The sequence below is a fragment of the Epinephelus fuscoguttatus genome, linkage group LG21, assembly GCF_011397635.1.
Source record: "Epinephelus fuscoguttatus linkage group LG21, E.fuscoguttatus.final_Chr_v1".
Classification (NCBI taxonomy): Eukaryota; Metazoa; Chordata; class Actinopteri; order Perciformes; family Serranidae; genus Epinephelus; species Epinephelus fuscoguttatus.
In genome coordinates this window covers 32,059,618-32,075,336 of record NC_064772.1, presented here as the reverse complement: position 1 = coordinate 32,075,336, position 15,719 = coordinate 32,059,618, and the positions used below count along the sequence as shown (strand labels likewise).

Genomic DNA, 15,719 nt, shown 5'->3' with positions numbered 1-15,719 from the left:
ACTGATAAAGGATAGAGGATACAGTGAGTGCTGGACGGAGCAGTGAGTGACAACAACCCCGCCCACATTTAAGAGGACTGTTTGCAGAGGAAACACTAAGCGGACCAAAGGTCTAGGTACCATGTCTGAAGGGCTACTTTGGTTCCAAAGGTACCATATTGAAAGTGTCTGGTGTCTACAACGGACATGAGACACATCTTCGAATTTGCTCAGATTCCAGAGTTACTCTGTTATCCTTAAGGAATCTGACCCCATTTGATTCGGCGGTGGGACCCTCTTGCGACCGCATGTCTTTGCTGATGTCGATCCCAGCAGGATTCAAACCCTGGACCATCCGCATGGAAGACGAGTGCTCTAACGACTACACTAGGGGCTTTAGACCAACATGGGAAAATAGAGTCCAGAATGATACTTTTAAAAGACAGGTGAAATAAAGAAAAAGTAGATACAGAGTGAAATCAAGACACACATAAACAGACCGTGCAGGAAAATTAAGTGGAAAGGAAAAGAAATACAAACTTAAAGGACAGCAGCTCTACGTCCATAGTTTGGATTCTGGAACTGATTGACAGGACTCTTGTATATGGGGTTGTCTTGCTACAGGTGGAGAACGAGGACAGAGTAGAGTTCAGCAGGAAAAATAACAGAACAACACAGAAACAGAATAAAAAAGGTGGCAGGAAAATATGAATAAAGTCCAATGAGAGGGATGAAACGAGGACAATGAGAGAAATGGAAGGTAAGAGATAAGGATAAGCTCTGGATTAAAACTAAGCAGTGTTTAGCCTGGTGCACAAGAAGCTTTATTGTTGAACAAGTGATCAGAATGAGGATTTGTGCACTTTATAATTGAATATCTTAAAAAAAAAAAAAAAAAACTTCGCTGGCTCAACAGTTCTGCTGTTGATTGAAAAAAGACTCTCAACTTCAGTAGTCTGTTGATGCTGGAGATGATGACAGGCTGTATAAATCTTTCCAAAGATTCCTGCCACAACAGATCCACTGTTATACACCTCCCTCTTAGATACAAGCATATACTTAATCATTAAAAACATATTTTAAAAAAAAACATGAAAGAAACCCGTGAGACTGGTTATGTTTTCTTAAAGGTTCATGTTGTAATATTTGGGGGATTTAGTGACATCTTGTGGTGAGGATCGCACATTGCAACCAGTTGAAACTTCTCTCTTCCTTCAGGGTTCATTCTTCAGGAGGCTTTTACAGGGCGCTGAATTATCTACAGAGGTCTCCTCCTCTCCAAAACAAACAGACCAGGTGATCAAAGCTGGTCAAAACACTCAATAAAGCAGTTTCACATAACAAATCAGTGTTTCTCCTACGCTGTTTGACATGTTGGAGATAGATGGCTCGCCTACGACATGCTATTGTGTGCTCACTTTTTGCCTCTAATAAGTTAAGATCCAGACAGCCTGGAGGTTCTCACCAGGAGCCAAATATCCCACAGAGGTCTCCTCCTCTCCAAAAGAAATACGTTATAAAACAATGTGTAGGATCCATATTAAAAATGTACGTAATGGCAAATGCCAAAAATGGCGTGGACCAAAAAATGTTCGTCAATTTCTACAATCAGGCTTCCACCTCACCGTCTGTGTCACCAATTTCCCGTCTCCAAAATGTCTGTAAGCATGGTCCAAAGCTTCTCCGATCACTTCTGTATTTATAAATCACTACTTTTGCGTGGAGAGTGACGTACACCTCTTTCAGGCCTCGTTTTGTGCGTACACAATGTTTATAAATGAGACCCCAGGTGATTAAAGCCGGTCAAAACACTGAATAAAACAGTTTCACATAACAAATCTGTGTTTCTCCCACGCTGGCATGTCCAAGATCGATGGCTCGCCTACAACATGCTATTGTGTGCTCGCTTTTTTCCTCTGATAACTCAAGATCCAGACGTTCAGGAAGTTTTCACAAGGAGCCAAATAACCCGCCGAGGTCTCCTCCTCTCCAAAAGAAACAGACTCTGTGATTTAAACCAGCAAGAACACCGAGCAAAGCAGCTTCACATTACAAGTCAGTTTTTGCTCGTCGCAGATGGGCTTCAAACGATGATGTAGAAACATGGCAGTGAACATGGCAATCTCCATAAATGAGGAACTGCTCCCTATGTAGATATAAATGTGTCATTCTAAGGTAACGAAAAACACAAGTTATCATTTTCAGGTGATTATACACTGACGAAAACATACTGACTGTATTATATTCCATTTCTGCCAATATATTCCCCTAAATCCTTCACACTGAACCTTTAAGTAGTTACATTCAATTTAACGTAGGTTTGCTGTAGCCTTCGCAGGCACTCTACAGCTGCATTAGAGTGAAAAAAAATGTAATAAATATTAATATAGATCAGACAAATAAAGGATCAGAAGCAAAGAAATGTGATCCAGACGCACCTACATTTGACTGAGCAAGAAATGCTATTAACAGTCATTTCAAACAGGCGACCACTGAGCTCTTGAAACCTTGATGCCGCTACGTAATCCATTCACAGAGGCTCTAAACTGTAGCAGACGTTTTAAACTATTTGTTATCATGTATTCTGTGACCTGACTCTCACGTGTTTATAACAGAGAAGGAAATATTGCTACAACCCTCCCAGACTGTGTGACACTCTGATGAAACTGAGATCTATTTAAACTCACTAAAACCAAGCACTCCACTGAGGCCAAGGATCAGAATGATGTGGCTGCATCTATGAGAGATCACAGGAAGCTCAGGCAGTGTCTTTGAAATTCCTTTTGGTTCCTTTGCCTTGTTATCTTGTCAGAAAACCCAGGTTCATCACAGTTTCACTGACAGTCTCTCATTTGTTAAAATTAAAGGGATGCGGAGGCAAAGGTTGCCCTGCCCATGGTAATAAGTAAGACCCCAACAGACAGAGTGGGTGCAGCAGTGATCAGGAACATCTGCATCAAACCCACACACTCTGTGGGTGTGACACTATTCCACCACTAGGTGGAGGCATTTTACTGCACATGAAGTTGTGCTAAACTCCAGTCCTCTGTCATATTGATGTTGGCTGATGATGCTAAAGCAGGGAGGAAACAGGGAGTGGAGGAGCTGTGGCCACTCCCCGGAAAAAGTCCAGCTATGCTCAGAGTGCATAACATTCCCAAAAAAGTCCACACAGTCCCCGACATTTTTCCTATTTTATTTTGAGCCCCGTTCAAAAGCAACACATTCGATCCGTTTCTGCAGCTGCGAGACGGAGGAGAATGCAAGTGAGACACTTTGTTATGATATCAACAAGTCTGCAAATGTCATCTGCTGCTAGGAACAACACACGTTCTTCACAAGTTAATCCCCTGACAGTGGCCGGCTTTGCAGAGCAGCCAAACAACACCTGTTTTCCACATTTAAGCTGCTCGACCAAACTGAGAACTTCAAAAATATTTATCCTGCTCAGCTTTCACTGACTTCAAAAACTCACCGTGTCCCATTTGGCGTTCATCTTCTCCTTCTCAAACTTGGCGAACTCTCTCCTGTCGTGGATGATCATCAGCAGCTTCCAGATGAGCAGCAGGGCTAAGCCAATCAGGACAATGCCGGCGACCACGCCCGCGACAATGGGGATGATGTCAGGACCGGCGGGGCAGTCTGAAACACAGCAGGGTATGGCGGTGTTTATGCAGCTTGGAATAACACAGCAAAAATAACAAGAGCATGGGAATAACACACGATCACACGGCTGTATGTGAATAAACAAATGCCCTATTTTTGCAGCCCTAACCACCACAGCCCCTGTAATTAGCTCTCTGTGTAACAGAAACCTTCCACACCCTGGCTCATGTTCACCCAGCTCTCTGCTTACCCAGCGTGTCGACCACATGGACCTCCTTCTCCGTGTTGTTGTTGACGGCGTAGGTGTAGTAAAACCAGCAGTCGTTGGCGTCCCTCTCCTTGCAGTGCATCACGGGGTAAACGGCGTCGTTGGGCTGGGGCAGCTTCTCCCTGTCCTTCACTTTGATCAGGTTGAAGTACATGCAGTCTTTCTCACACGTGTCCTTCTTCTCACCGGTGCCAAACGCCCGGCACTGGACGCACTCTCTGGAGGGAACGGGGCGTTGATGTTAGTAATGAGCAGCGGGATTTAATCTGCTACCAAAGGGTCACACAGAGTTCCATTATATTGGAGAGAAGGCAGACACCTCTATGTCCAAAATCTCCAACACTCTGCAACTCACACCAAAACAATGTAGACTGATAAACAGCACTACAGGCAACAGGAAAAATTTAGCTTTAGTTTTTTCTTAACCTTTATCTGTTTAAATTTTGGTAAATTAGCAACATTAACAGTACGCTGAATTAGCCATTAGCATTCCCTGTTTGCAATGTATCCATGGATGTACAATCAACTATCACTAAATCTAAAGATCTAAAAGTAGGGCTGCCCCCTGATAGCCGACCAAAGTTAGTCGACCAGAAAGGTCATTAGTCAGCATGATTTCATTGGTCGCTCAGTCGCAGAAAAACACAAACAAAAAACAAACAAACTTGAAACTCTATCAGGAGCTACACCTTGTCAAAATAAATCAAAACCTATACGACTGGACCATGTGGGGATTTAATTTGAAAGGACAGACACAGGAAGTGTCCACGCTCAGCAGTCAGACAGGAGTCAGGTTAATCTCCAGGGCTGGTACCTGCGGTTATTCCACAGGCTAGTTAATAACATGTCGGGCAGGAAATCCAAAGTGTGGGATCATTTTGAGAAGGTGAAGGACGAACCCAAGGTGATATGTAAACTCATCTTCATTGGTCGACTACAAACATGACGTATCATCTGAAACATGGAAGTAGCTACATGCCCATTAGCCCACAGCGTCATTAACAGGCGGCTCGCTCAGTGTGTGACGTGCACTTGTAGATAAAATATAGGCCTATATTAATGAAGGTTCATTAGTACGGTTTTGCATTTCTCTGTAATGTAGCACAGTGTTAACAATGGTACTGATACTATTCTTTCTCACACCTTCAACTCAAACCACCAAAATATATCATTTAATAATTAGATTAATATCGTAAATATGTGGGCGACTAGTTGACTAATGGCCCTAAATGATGACTGTTGGTCGACTAGGAAAATTCTTAGTTGGGGGCAGCCTTAAAACATTCTTAAATGAATATTAGGCTAATGAGGCTTTAGCAGTCTTGATTTATCCCAGCTGAATCTTTGACCTGGTGTATTATTGGTATTGTGTCCCAGCAATATCCTACATGCCACTTCCCAGGAAATGTCTTTGTTCTGCGGCTCATAAAGGAAACACCATCCAGGGAAACACAACAAGACATTCATATACCAAAACATGCAAAACAGAATATATTGAAAGTATTTGAACATTGAAACGTCCTCATTTCAGACTTACTTGTGTTCAGTACAGACTCCTGGACAGGTAGGACAAGTCTCACAGGTGGGACCCTGGAATTTGGCGTCGGTGCACTTGCAAATGCCACATTCACACATTCCTCTGCCGTTACAGACCTGCTTGTTGCTGGCCATACACGTGCTGTTGTCCAGAGAACAGTCACAAGCACTTCCGGTCCACATTGGGTCACAGACACACACTCGGCACTCACAGCGTCCATGCCCTAAGGAAACGGGGGTAACATCATCCCAAGGTGTACGAAACAGTCTCTACCACACCGTGTAAAGCCTTTGTACTGATGCTCCTCTGTGGAGCTGTCGTACTCACCGCCACACAGTTTGTTTCCAGAACGGTCACAGTTGAAGTTGTCACACTCGCAGTACTGGCCGCTGTACCTCTCCTCAGGGTTGTCTCTCTTCTTGCACTCACATGTGCCGCACACGCAGTCTCCGTTGTTGCTGCAGATGTCGGTCCCGTTGTCTTTACGGCAGGTCCGGTCCATGTCCTCTGTGGCCACGTCGTTGCTGCTGCACTCACACTGTCTGCCCACACGGCCTTCATTACACCTGAGACGAAAGAGAGGTCGTGATTCTAAAGCATTTCTTAAAAAACAGAAATCTGAATATGAGCCTTAAAGGTTTTGTATATTTTCCTGTGTAAGATAAGATGTACAGTACATTAAAGGTTGCGGAAATGTTCACAGACTTACTTGCAGGCTCCGCACTCGTAGGTCCCGTTACCAAAGTGGCAGAGCGGACTGTTCTTGACACCCTCCTTGTTGCATTCACACTCACAGATGAAGTTGAGCGTGATCTCCACCTCCTCTGTGAATCCCAGGGGCTTTATCTTGATGGTCTCGGGCTTGCCTTGTTTGGGACAGCCCTTAGATGTCACGCTGATGGTGAACATGACCTAGGAATGAGGGAGAGAGTCTGACTCAGAGAGCGAAATATGGAATTTGTCGCATCTCTGTGAGAATCTCAAACCAAAATTCAACCACTAAATGAGTTTCCATGTGACATCATTGTGAGAAATGTGCAGAAAAACCACAGTTACCAAGAGCAGATTTTGTGCTATCAGTGTGCAAATTACAAAAGTGATGGTTTTTGGATGGAAATGCATCAAGCTGAAAGAGAAAATAATCACATATAGATGCGCAGGGATTCTTTTCTATCCCCTATGTACAATAAATAATGCTTGTTAAATGCTATATTGACCTACAGCAGGGGCTGACAACCTACAAGCTGCTAGTTATAGGCTATGTTAAAAAGATGTGTTTTGAGTCATCACTTAAAACTGTCCACTGAGCCCGCAGGTCTAATATTTAAAGGCAGGGTGTTCTGTATTTTTGGTGCATGGTAGCTAAAAGAAGCATCCCCAAAGGTTTTTGTAGTGACATTAGGAACATATAAAAGAGCAGCTGCGGAAGATCTCAGGGTTCATGGAGGGACATAAGGTGATAGGGAATCAATTATATAGGAGGGGGCGATGCCATCAAGAGCCTTAAAAACCAACATCTGTCGCTGACAAACGGACTTCTAGAAAGATATTTTATTGATTTGCAGCAAGTTGTTCTATTTATAAATGCTGAAAATGTTCCTCTATATAAGCTGTGATGACATTGTGCAATGTGTTTCCAGCCAAGCTACACATACACTAATGTGCATCTATGCGTATATATTATATACATATTGTATCACTGAGAAACCATTCATCGTCACTTATAAACCTTCCTAATGATCTAAATTTAATCTGACATTTTTGGTCTCATAATGACCTGAGTGTTGGTGTGTGTTTTCACAGCTGACAGACTTAATCACCTACTGAGGAAACACAGTAAAAGATAAATGTTCCAATCCTCACCTCGTCTCCGATTGAGATGTTGGAGCACTTCCTTCCACTCTCACCCTCACTAACCACTCCGTTCTTACAGTGGGATGTGTAGGCTATGGTCACTCCCTCTGGAAGCTTGCTGTTCTCCAGGATGACCTCCGACGACAGAGACTGCCAAAAACCGAGAGATAACAACACCAGCGTTGGAATGTCATCTGGTAGCTTTGTTTGGACAGCATACGATACACAAAAGGATTAGCTGAGTATTAAATGAGAAAATGTGTTTGGAAAAAGCTTCGACTGTTCCAACTCGGCCACAATGTTAAATGCTTTGATGTGGTTTGTGTGAATAAATGATAACTTAATCAAACTTTTCCACAAGGACGCTTAAAGTCAACAATCTCGATGGCGTACTTACGTTGTAAGCGTCTATAATCAGGTTGATTACATTACTTGAGTTGGCAGACAGAGTGCCCACTGCGGACTTTGGGATCAGATTCTTCAGCTCCTGAGGACCGAAGAAAAAAATTTAGAATAAAGGTTTACCAAAGTTAGCTACAACACAGGATCAAGAAAACCTTTCTATCAACTTTTAGGAGTGTTAATCACAAGTTAAATCATGATACAGCATTATGTAGATTCTTTGGACGATGATACAGTATTTGCTGATATCATGATTCAGTTCAGGGGCCTGCGATCGATATGAGATGACATCAATAAATAGCCTCATTTGCTTTCTTGGCTGCTTGGCCTTATCTGCCTGGCGCTAGGCTGCTAGCGCTGTTTGAATGTTTAGGAAGGAGGCGTGGACAGAAACGGTGATACAGACGTGCCATGGGTGTTTCAAAGCAAAGGCATACGTTAAAGTTGTCAATATGTATTGACGTTTTTACTTAGCATCAATAATACTGGATCAGTGCTCATTAAATCATTATATTGATGTATTGTTCCACCCCCATTCATCCATCCATTTTCATCCGCTTATCCGGGGATGAGTCACAGCAGCAGCAGGCCAAACAAAGCACCCAAGACATCCCTCCCCCCAGAAATGCTTTACAGATCCTCCTGGGGGACCCCAAGGTGTTCCCAGGCCAGATGAGACATGTGATCCCTCCAGTGTGTTCTGGGTTTGTCCCGGGGCCTCCTACCAGTGGGACGTGCCTGGAACACCTTCAGCGGGAGGAACCCAGGAGGCATCCTTATCAAATGTCCGAACCACCTCAACTGACCCGTTTTGATGCGAAGGAGCAGCGGCTCTACACCGAGCTCCCTCCGGATGTCTGAGCTCCTCACCCTATCTCTAAGGCTGAGCCCAGTCACCCTACAGAGGAAACTCATTTCAGCTGATTGTATCTGCAACCTCATTCTTTTGGTCACTACCCAGAGCTCGTGACCATAGGTGAGGGTTGGGATGACATAGATAGAGGAGTAAATCGAAAGCTTTGCCTTCTGGCTCAGCTCCCACTGGACCACGACGGGCCGGCACACCACCTGCATCACATCCCCTATTTGTCAAGCCCTTAAATATACTGTTTGAGGCCCCAATGAGACAGAGCGCTTTCTGCAGCTTCATTCAACTGCTATTTTGCTGTCAAGTTAAGTCACAGATATGTACCTTAAAATCTACAAAAAAATGGACAGGCCGAACACTTAGGGACTGGAAACAGGGAAACTGAGATCTGTGTAAGTACATGAGACCTACGGAACGAGGAGAAATCACAGGTAGTATCACCAGCTGGTCCAGGAGCTTCGCCTGGATCTTGGTCTGCTCAAGGCTTATTTTAGGATCAATCAGGAAAAGATTGATGATCTGCTGTCAACTGTCAAGCCTAATCATGGTTGGTAAAAGGTTAGAAAGTAGTCAAGGCTAAAATGTGTTCACAAATGTCTTACAGCTTGCCTCAGGCGACAATGAAAGTGAGCCATGTACGCTATTACTTGTTGTCACTGCCACTACAGAAGGCCCGCCTCTGAATTAATCTAAGTGGACAGTCTACAAAGTCTTTCAATGTGAGGTGATCAGGGTGATCCTGAAAACACAAGGCACTAGGCATTCCAAAACCAACAGGCACAAAAAGCTGCCCCAGGCTGCTTCGTCAGATTGAGTCTATGACCATTTAATTCCAGATTTCAATGGATACAACATTGATTTCAAGCTTAAAATTATGGACTTGTTATTGCTTTGAAGCATGCTGAAGCTACTGCGAGGCTACCTAATGAAAGAACTTTATCAATCTCAGATGGGTTGAACTGGCCTGAAAAGCAGCAGCATGGCACAAGGAAATAATTAAAGCTTTTATGGAGATGCTACCATTACAACTCACAGCAGAGGTTAATGGCCTGGGTGGATATTTTTACACACTGGGCTTCTCCTAATCACACACACGCACACGGAAGGAATGAGGAAGAGTATGCTCGAAAAGAAAGGGGTAAAAGTGAAGTAAAAGAGAGACAGATAAAGAAACAAAGAACTCACCTGGTAAACAGGCTGGAACTCTTCTGTGACCGCAAAGATGGTTTGAATGTTGTTGTCACTCAGCTTCTGAACCAGGTGAGCGATGGAGGGATAGTCCTTTAAAACAAGATGGAGGAGAAAAGTCAACACCAGTCGCAGTGAATGCCCACACGCAGAACAGACCAAACAGTATTACTTACATAGTAGTGGCTCATGGTGTACACGTTGTTCTCCAGGTGACATTTTCCATCATTGGGCAGAACGATGCCGCCCAGTTTGCCATCGCCAGCAAAGTGGAAGCCAGCGTCAGTGGAGAACACTAGCAGACGAGTCACATTCCTCCAGCCGATATGATCCTGAGAAATGAGAAAGAAACACTCAAACTAGGAGTAGTAATTGTCTGCCAACAGCGATATATATCCTCTCTATAAAAGCAATGAGCAGTTCATAATGTGATGCATGAACTTCTGATTATCACTGCATCCAAAAATCTCCTTGTAAACGCCAAAGACTCATAAAATACAGCTTCACACATCCCCACATAAACGCATTTATTGGTGCTGTATCCCTCCGAGCAAGTGCCGTAATTGTGGGAAAATTACCTTGAACTGAGAACCTGAGAATGATTATTTCCCACAGGATCACTGAGGAGAAACAGCTTTTTCTTTATTCCTTTTTTTCTGCTTACCCCACACACAGCCACTTGCATGATGGCATCAAACCCCCCCTCGGGAGAGTCCAGGTTTCCAGAGATGTGCTGCTGGCCCACCAGGGTGTTGAACTTCTTGCCATCGCTGGTCAGCTTTAGGACGTTCTTGTAGCTGAACGGGCTGGTGCAGTTCTGGTCGCCTGTGCATGGGTTAAGCAGCTTGGCTGGGGTGGTGCTGATGTATGGCATGACTGTCTTTTCCACGAAGGAGCCAAAACCTTTGAAAGACGGTTGGATACAGAATTTTACTTTAAACATCTTGGATAAAGGCTTAAGAAGATGCTTGGTTTGAGACTGGCTAGCTACCAAATTAATTCCGTGGAGGTCGTTGAACTCTCAAGGGTTTAATTCCTTGGTTTGTTTGTGCAGGTCACAAAAAGGTCAAACACAAGTGGCACTGAATACCCCCCATCAAGACACCTGAAAATACAAGACAGTCGATCCACTTCAGGGATAGGAGGGTAATCTATTTTATCTAACCCCCTACAAAGTAGATTATTACACATTATTTTTAGTCAGTGTTACACTTCTACTTGGGGGATAATAATTCAAATTTTGGTTGCTTTGAAGGATGAAAAAAGGAAGTTTAATGCTGCCATTGAGTCATTTGTGCTGACTATGGTCTACATTTTGAATCCCATATTATTTAGCCCATATGTGTTTACAATGTGGCACAAATTGGCACCATTAAAGCATGCAAAAGAACCTATTAGCAGTCTCTGTTTGTGATGTGCCTATAAATGTGCAGACAAACTCTATTCGGAGCTGCACCTGCACCATCACCTCAAAATAAATCAAAACCTATATGACTGGATTATGTGGGAATTTAATTTGAAAGGGCAGACACAGGAAGTGGCCACGCTCAGCAGTCAGACAGGAGTCACGTTACAAACCAATCTCAGCCGACAGATATCTATCCCTTCTTCCGTAAATATTCAGTCTGACAAAATATGGAAAAGTTGGTCTTGTTAGCGCAGGGCTACCCAGAGCTTTACATCTATCCCATGGATGATAGGCCTACACACTTATAAACAGCTCCTGGAAGAAGATCAGCTCTGCTCCGATCTCACGTTTTCCAGGCAGTTAAATACGCAGCACGTGTATGGCCCCTAATTTCCAGGGCTGGTACCTGCGGTTATTCCACAGGCTAGTTAATAACATGTCGGGCAGGAAATCCAAAGTGTGGGATCATTTTGAGAAGGTGAAGGACGAACCCAAGGTGATATGTAAACTCATCTTCATTGGTCGACTACAAACATGACGTATCATGTGAAACATGGAAGTAGCTACATGCCCATTAGCCCACAGCGTCATTAACAGGCGGCTCGCTCAGTGTGTGACGTGCACTTGCAGATAAAATATAGGCCTATATTAATGAAGGTTCATTAGTACGGTTTTGTATTTCTCTGTAATGTAGTAATGCGGGCGACCAGTCGACTAATGGCCCTAAATGAAGACTGTTGGTTGACTAGGAAAATTGTTAGTCAGGGGCAGCCTTAGTTCGGGGTTCACAAGGAGCGAAACAAACTGTCAAATGTGATCAGACTCCAAAATAAAAGTCCTCACCTATCCTGAAGTCAGAGGTGATCTTTGACATCTCCAGCATTAGACTTGTTCCCAGGTTTTTGACATTCTCCAAATCGTCCTTCATGGAGTAGGACAGGTCCATCAAGTAGTACAGGTCGATAGGATAGTCTTCTGCTCGTTTGAACTTCAAGTCAAAAGACTGGGGCTGACCTACAGGAAGTTACCATGATTCAAAAAAATGTGTCACAGTGGTAAGTTAAATATAATCCAAAACAAGGTAAGAAAAGAAACTTCAGGAAAATCATAATAGAAATGTATCCTCACCAGATCGGAGGGTGAGGGTGAGTTTCTGAGGCTGGATCTGAGTGATTTCTTCTGGCTTCAGTTTCTCGGCTCCCTTTTTGCGATTTGTCACCGTTTTGTTCCTGAGGACCATCTGTTCCCCAGTTGGGTTCTCGATCATCCCTTCATCACAGCCCCTTTTTATCAGAGACTGCATCTCGTCACAGCGGGTCGACACAGTCTCACCCTGTTTCAAGAAGTCCTAACAACGGCAGCACGGGAAGAATTAAAGGGACAATTCATCGATTTTACAAGTGAATTTCTGTTTGTTTATCATAAGAACCACCACTCAGTGTGTGAAAGCTGTTGCATAATGTCTTTTGGGGCTCTGGAGGAGCTTTCTTCGGGGTCACTTTCTCAGACTCGAAGTTAAAAACAGAAAGCTTGCGTTGCCAGCTGGGGGAATTGTGAGCAAGATATGGGTCTACCAGCAGAAAGGGACTGACAAAAGACACTACTAAGTGTTTGCCCAGGAGCTTTTGACTATGCAAGGGACAAAAAGTCAGGATGTTTTGGCCTCTGCTGCTGCTCTGACTTTAGCCATTAATTTTGAATATTTCTTGCAACTTTATGAAATCATAATACAAAAAACATGTCTCAATCAATGACAGTGACTTTAATGGTTCATATTAGTCTAGTTCTGAAATGATTCATCTGAAACTTTTTTCAGTTTAGTTATCTAAACTGTGGGGGGGGGACTGTCATCAAAAAGCGCCGTGGCCATGAGAGAGGTGTACTTGGTCTACATCAGTGTTTGGGTGGGTGCTATGCGTCAAGTGGTATCCACATGAATGCCAGGACCCAAGAACACTGTGTGTAACAAGATAATCAATGTTGTTCACTTCACCTGCCAAACGTTTTAATGTTTTGGCTGATTGGAGTGTGTGTAAATTCATGTGTGGATACATGTGTGCGTGTGGTCGCAATTATTGCAAATTAATACATGATTTTGTTGATTAATGATTTAATAAGTTTAAAAAAAACATAAGAAAATAGCTAAAAATGCCCGTCCTGGCTTGACGTGACGTCTTTTAACTGCTCGTCCAAAATCCAAAGATATACAGTTTACAAAAATATAAATCAAAGAAAAGCAGCAAATCTTAAAACAGTTATCAAAATAGTTTTTGGTTGGTCGATAAATCCACTGATCAACTAATCGTTACAACTGAAGATTTTCTGTTTTTGGTGCCATTGTTGTAAATTTTAAGTCTTTTGGTTGTGGACTGTCTGACAAAAATAGGACTTTGAAGACATCACCTTGGGCTCTGGGACATTATGGTGTTTTGTGTCATTATTTTCTGACATTTCATAGACTAAACAAGTAATTGATTACTTTAAAAATTGATCAAAAACGATCAATAGCAGCAGCACTACATCAGGCACAGTCAAAGACCACATGCTCACTATCGCTATATGCCTAATGGCATCAAACTGCACTTCTCAGCAGCGATTATAGCTGACGGCTTCGATTCACTTACTGGGTCTTTACACCAGCCACATTTGGCTCCAGCCTGGATGCACTCCCCGCAGTATTTGGCGTTGGCATTGATGCACTCGTTCCCCTCTGGATGGAAAACAAAGAGAAAAGAGAGGAGGAGGCAGAGTCAGAGGGAGCTGGGGCACAGCACAGGCCCTGCAAAGTAAGCAGCCCGTTAAGCCCCCCGTGTTTACACATCAGTTCATCTGGAACACCGTGCGGCTCGACGGTAATTGGAGACAGAGAGGAATATTCCCTCTTTTCCATTATCCTCCGCGCTCCGTAGGTGGATCTCTGGTCAGTGACATCATTAAGATAAAGTAGCTGGCCTCCCTCTGAGGAGGTAGTCATCATTATAAACTTTTAATATGTGTGCTGACATCAACGAAATGACATCATGTGACAGAATAATGATGATACAGCGATACAGTGTGTCAGCCAACCTTACCTTTCTGAGCACTGCTGAAACAGAAGACTCCTAACAACGTGGAGATCAAGAGCAGCTTCAGGTCCATCTGAAAACACACACACAGGAAAGATATGCTAAATGTGCTGCGGTCTCATCAAAGAGATACTGCTGTTCTGAAAAGCAATATGTCATTTGTGACGATGTCTTTGTTCACAGCCTGAAAGCTTCAATTCATAATTTCCTGGACAAACGGCTCCAGAACAACGAGAGAGGGTCTCAGAGATGACAGATTGAATGTGTAAACGCCTTTGATTGGAGATAATAAATTATCCAGTGGCAGCGGCTCGGCTATTCTCAGTCGGTCAAAGGGTAAAAGGCAGTTAATTCAATTCGGACCACTTTCACATACAAACATGCAGCACACATCCGCCTACAGTACAGACACACAATCACAGTGACTTGCCCCTGACCTGGACTGAAGCCTCCTTTTTCCCACAATCCCTTTCACTGTAAATAGCTTCAGCTCCCCAGAGTCAACCCCTCTCTGGTTGTGTTTATTGATCCCGTGTCTGTGTGAAGGCCCTTTTGTCAGCCATATCGATGCGTCTTGTTGTGCTCTTAATGCAAAGCTTATGACTTACAGAGGATAAGTGAGCAGACGGACGTCTCTCTGCGCTAAACGGCTGATTTGTGAGCAGTCTGCAGCCATGCTAGCAGCTCTGTGGGACTGCACTTAGACATAGCAGGTATTAAGCAAAGCTTGCCAACATACTTATAGTGAAAAACATGCTGATGTTTAGGTTTATTTATCATGTTCACAGTCTTAATTTAGAGTATTAACATGCTACATTTGCTGATTAGAACTAAACACGGTTACGGCTAAGGCTGCCATTTAAGTTGGGACTAGGAGTGATGTGACATACTGGTACTGATGATAACCATATTCAAAAATTAAACATTGCTTAGACATATGACAGTATTGCCTCTTACATCATTTCTGTGTTTTTATTATCTCACTTTATCTCCCACTCCAACACCATCTAGTTGCCTTTTCAAGATACAGTTTTGTAGAGTGATGGTTACAGACTCTCTCCGCCTCCTTACACTCGTATTCAAAGCTTAACCCATTTGCCAAAAAGAGACATAACGCACACTAAACAAACTTAAAGATGAATTTGACTGAAAGCATGATAATTATTTCAAAAATTTCTATAGATACTGTGATAATGTTGTTAACGTGAACCCTTTTGGCCGTGATAATCGTGCATTGAAAATCATGTCTTTACTAAATGTCATGGCCATCCCGCCAAGGGTTGCAAAGATTTGAGTCTGGACCAAAAGGATGGACCAACCAGCCTGGTTGAGCATTTTACTAAAACCACTAATTTCAACCTCATGTTGATGCTACAGAAAGAATCAGGGACCAACCAGGCTCAGTGGGATCCATCCTCTGGGAACAATGAATGTCTGTATACAAACTGTGCCAGTTGATTTAGTAGTTGTCGGGTTGGGTTGTCAAATTCTGGTTGGTTGGTTGACTGGTCGATATGCTCTTGTCTGACCAAATTCTCATTGGT

General features: G+C 43.3%; 1 protein-coding gene across 2 annotated transcripts in view; it reads right to left on the bottom strand.

Annotated features, from left to right (window-relative positions):
- The window catches only part of itgb1a (integrin, beta 1a), a 36,720-nt gene that overhangs the window by 2,283 nt on the left and 18,718 nt on the right, over positions 1-15,719 (bottom strand). The window contains exons 2-16 of one of the 2 annotated variants that reach the window (XM_049564745.1): positions 14,182-14,248; positions 13,735-13,820; positions 12,239-12,458; positions 11,954-12,124; positions 10,367-10,605; positions 9,879-10,034; positions 9,700-9,795; positions 7,642-7,731; positions 7,254-7,394; positions 6,100-6,302; positions 5,718-5,956; positions 5,391-5,613; positions 3,836-4,071; positions 3,455-3,621; positions 520-597 (exon numbers count right to left, since the gene is read on the bottom strand). In XM_049564745.1, coding sequence (XP_049420702.1) covers positions 520-597; positions 3,455-3,621; positions 3,836-4,071; positions 5,391-5,613; positions 5,718-5,956; positions 6,100-6,302; positions 7,254-7,394; positions 7,642-7,731; positions 9,700-9,795; positions 9,879-10,034; positions 10,367-10,605; positions 11,954-12,124; positions 12,239-12,458; positions 13,735-13,820; positions 14,182-14,248 — 2,412 coding nt within the window. The remainder of the gene's footprint in view (positions 1-519; positions 598-3,454; positions 3,622-3,835; positions 4,072-5,390; positions 5,614-5,717; positions 5,957-6,099; positions 6,303-7,253; positions 7,395-7,641; positions 7,732-9,699; positions 9,796-9,878; positions 10,035-10,366; positions 10,606-11,953; positions 12,125-12,238; positions 12,459-13,734; positions 13,821-14,181; positions 14,249-15,719) is intronic. The other variant, XM_049564747.1, reaches the window with a different exon arrangement.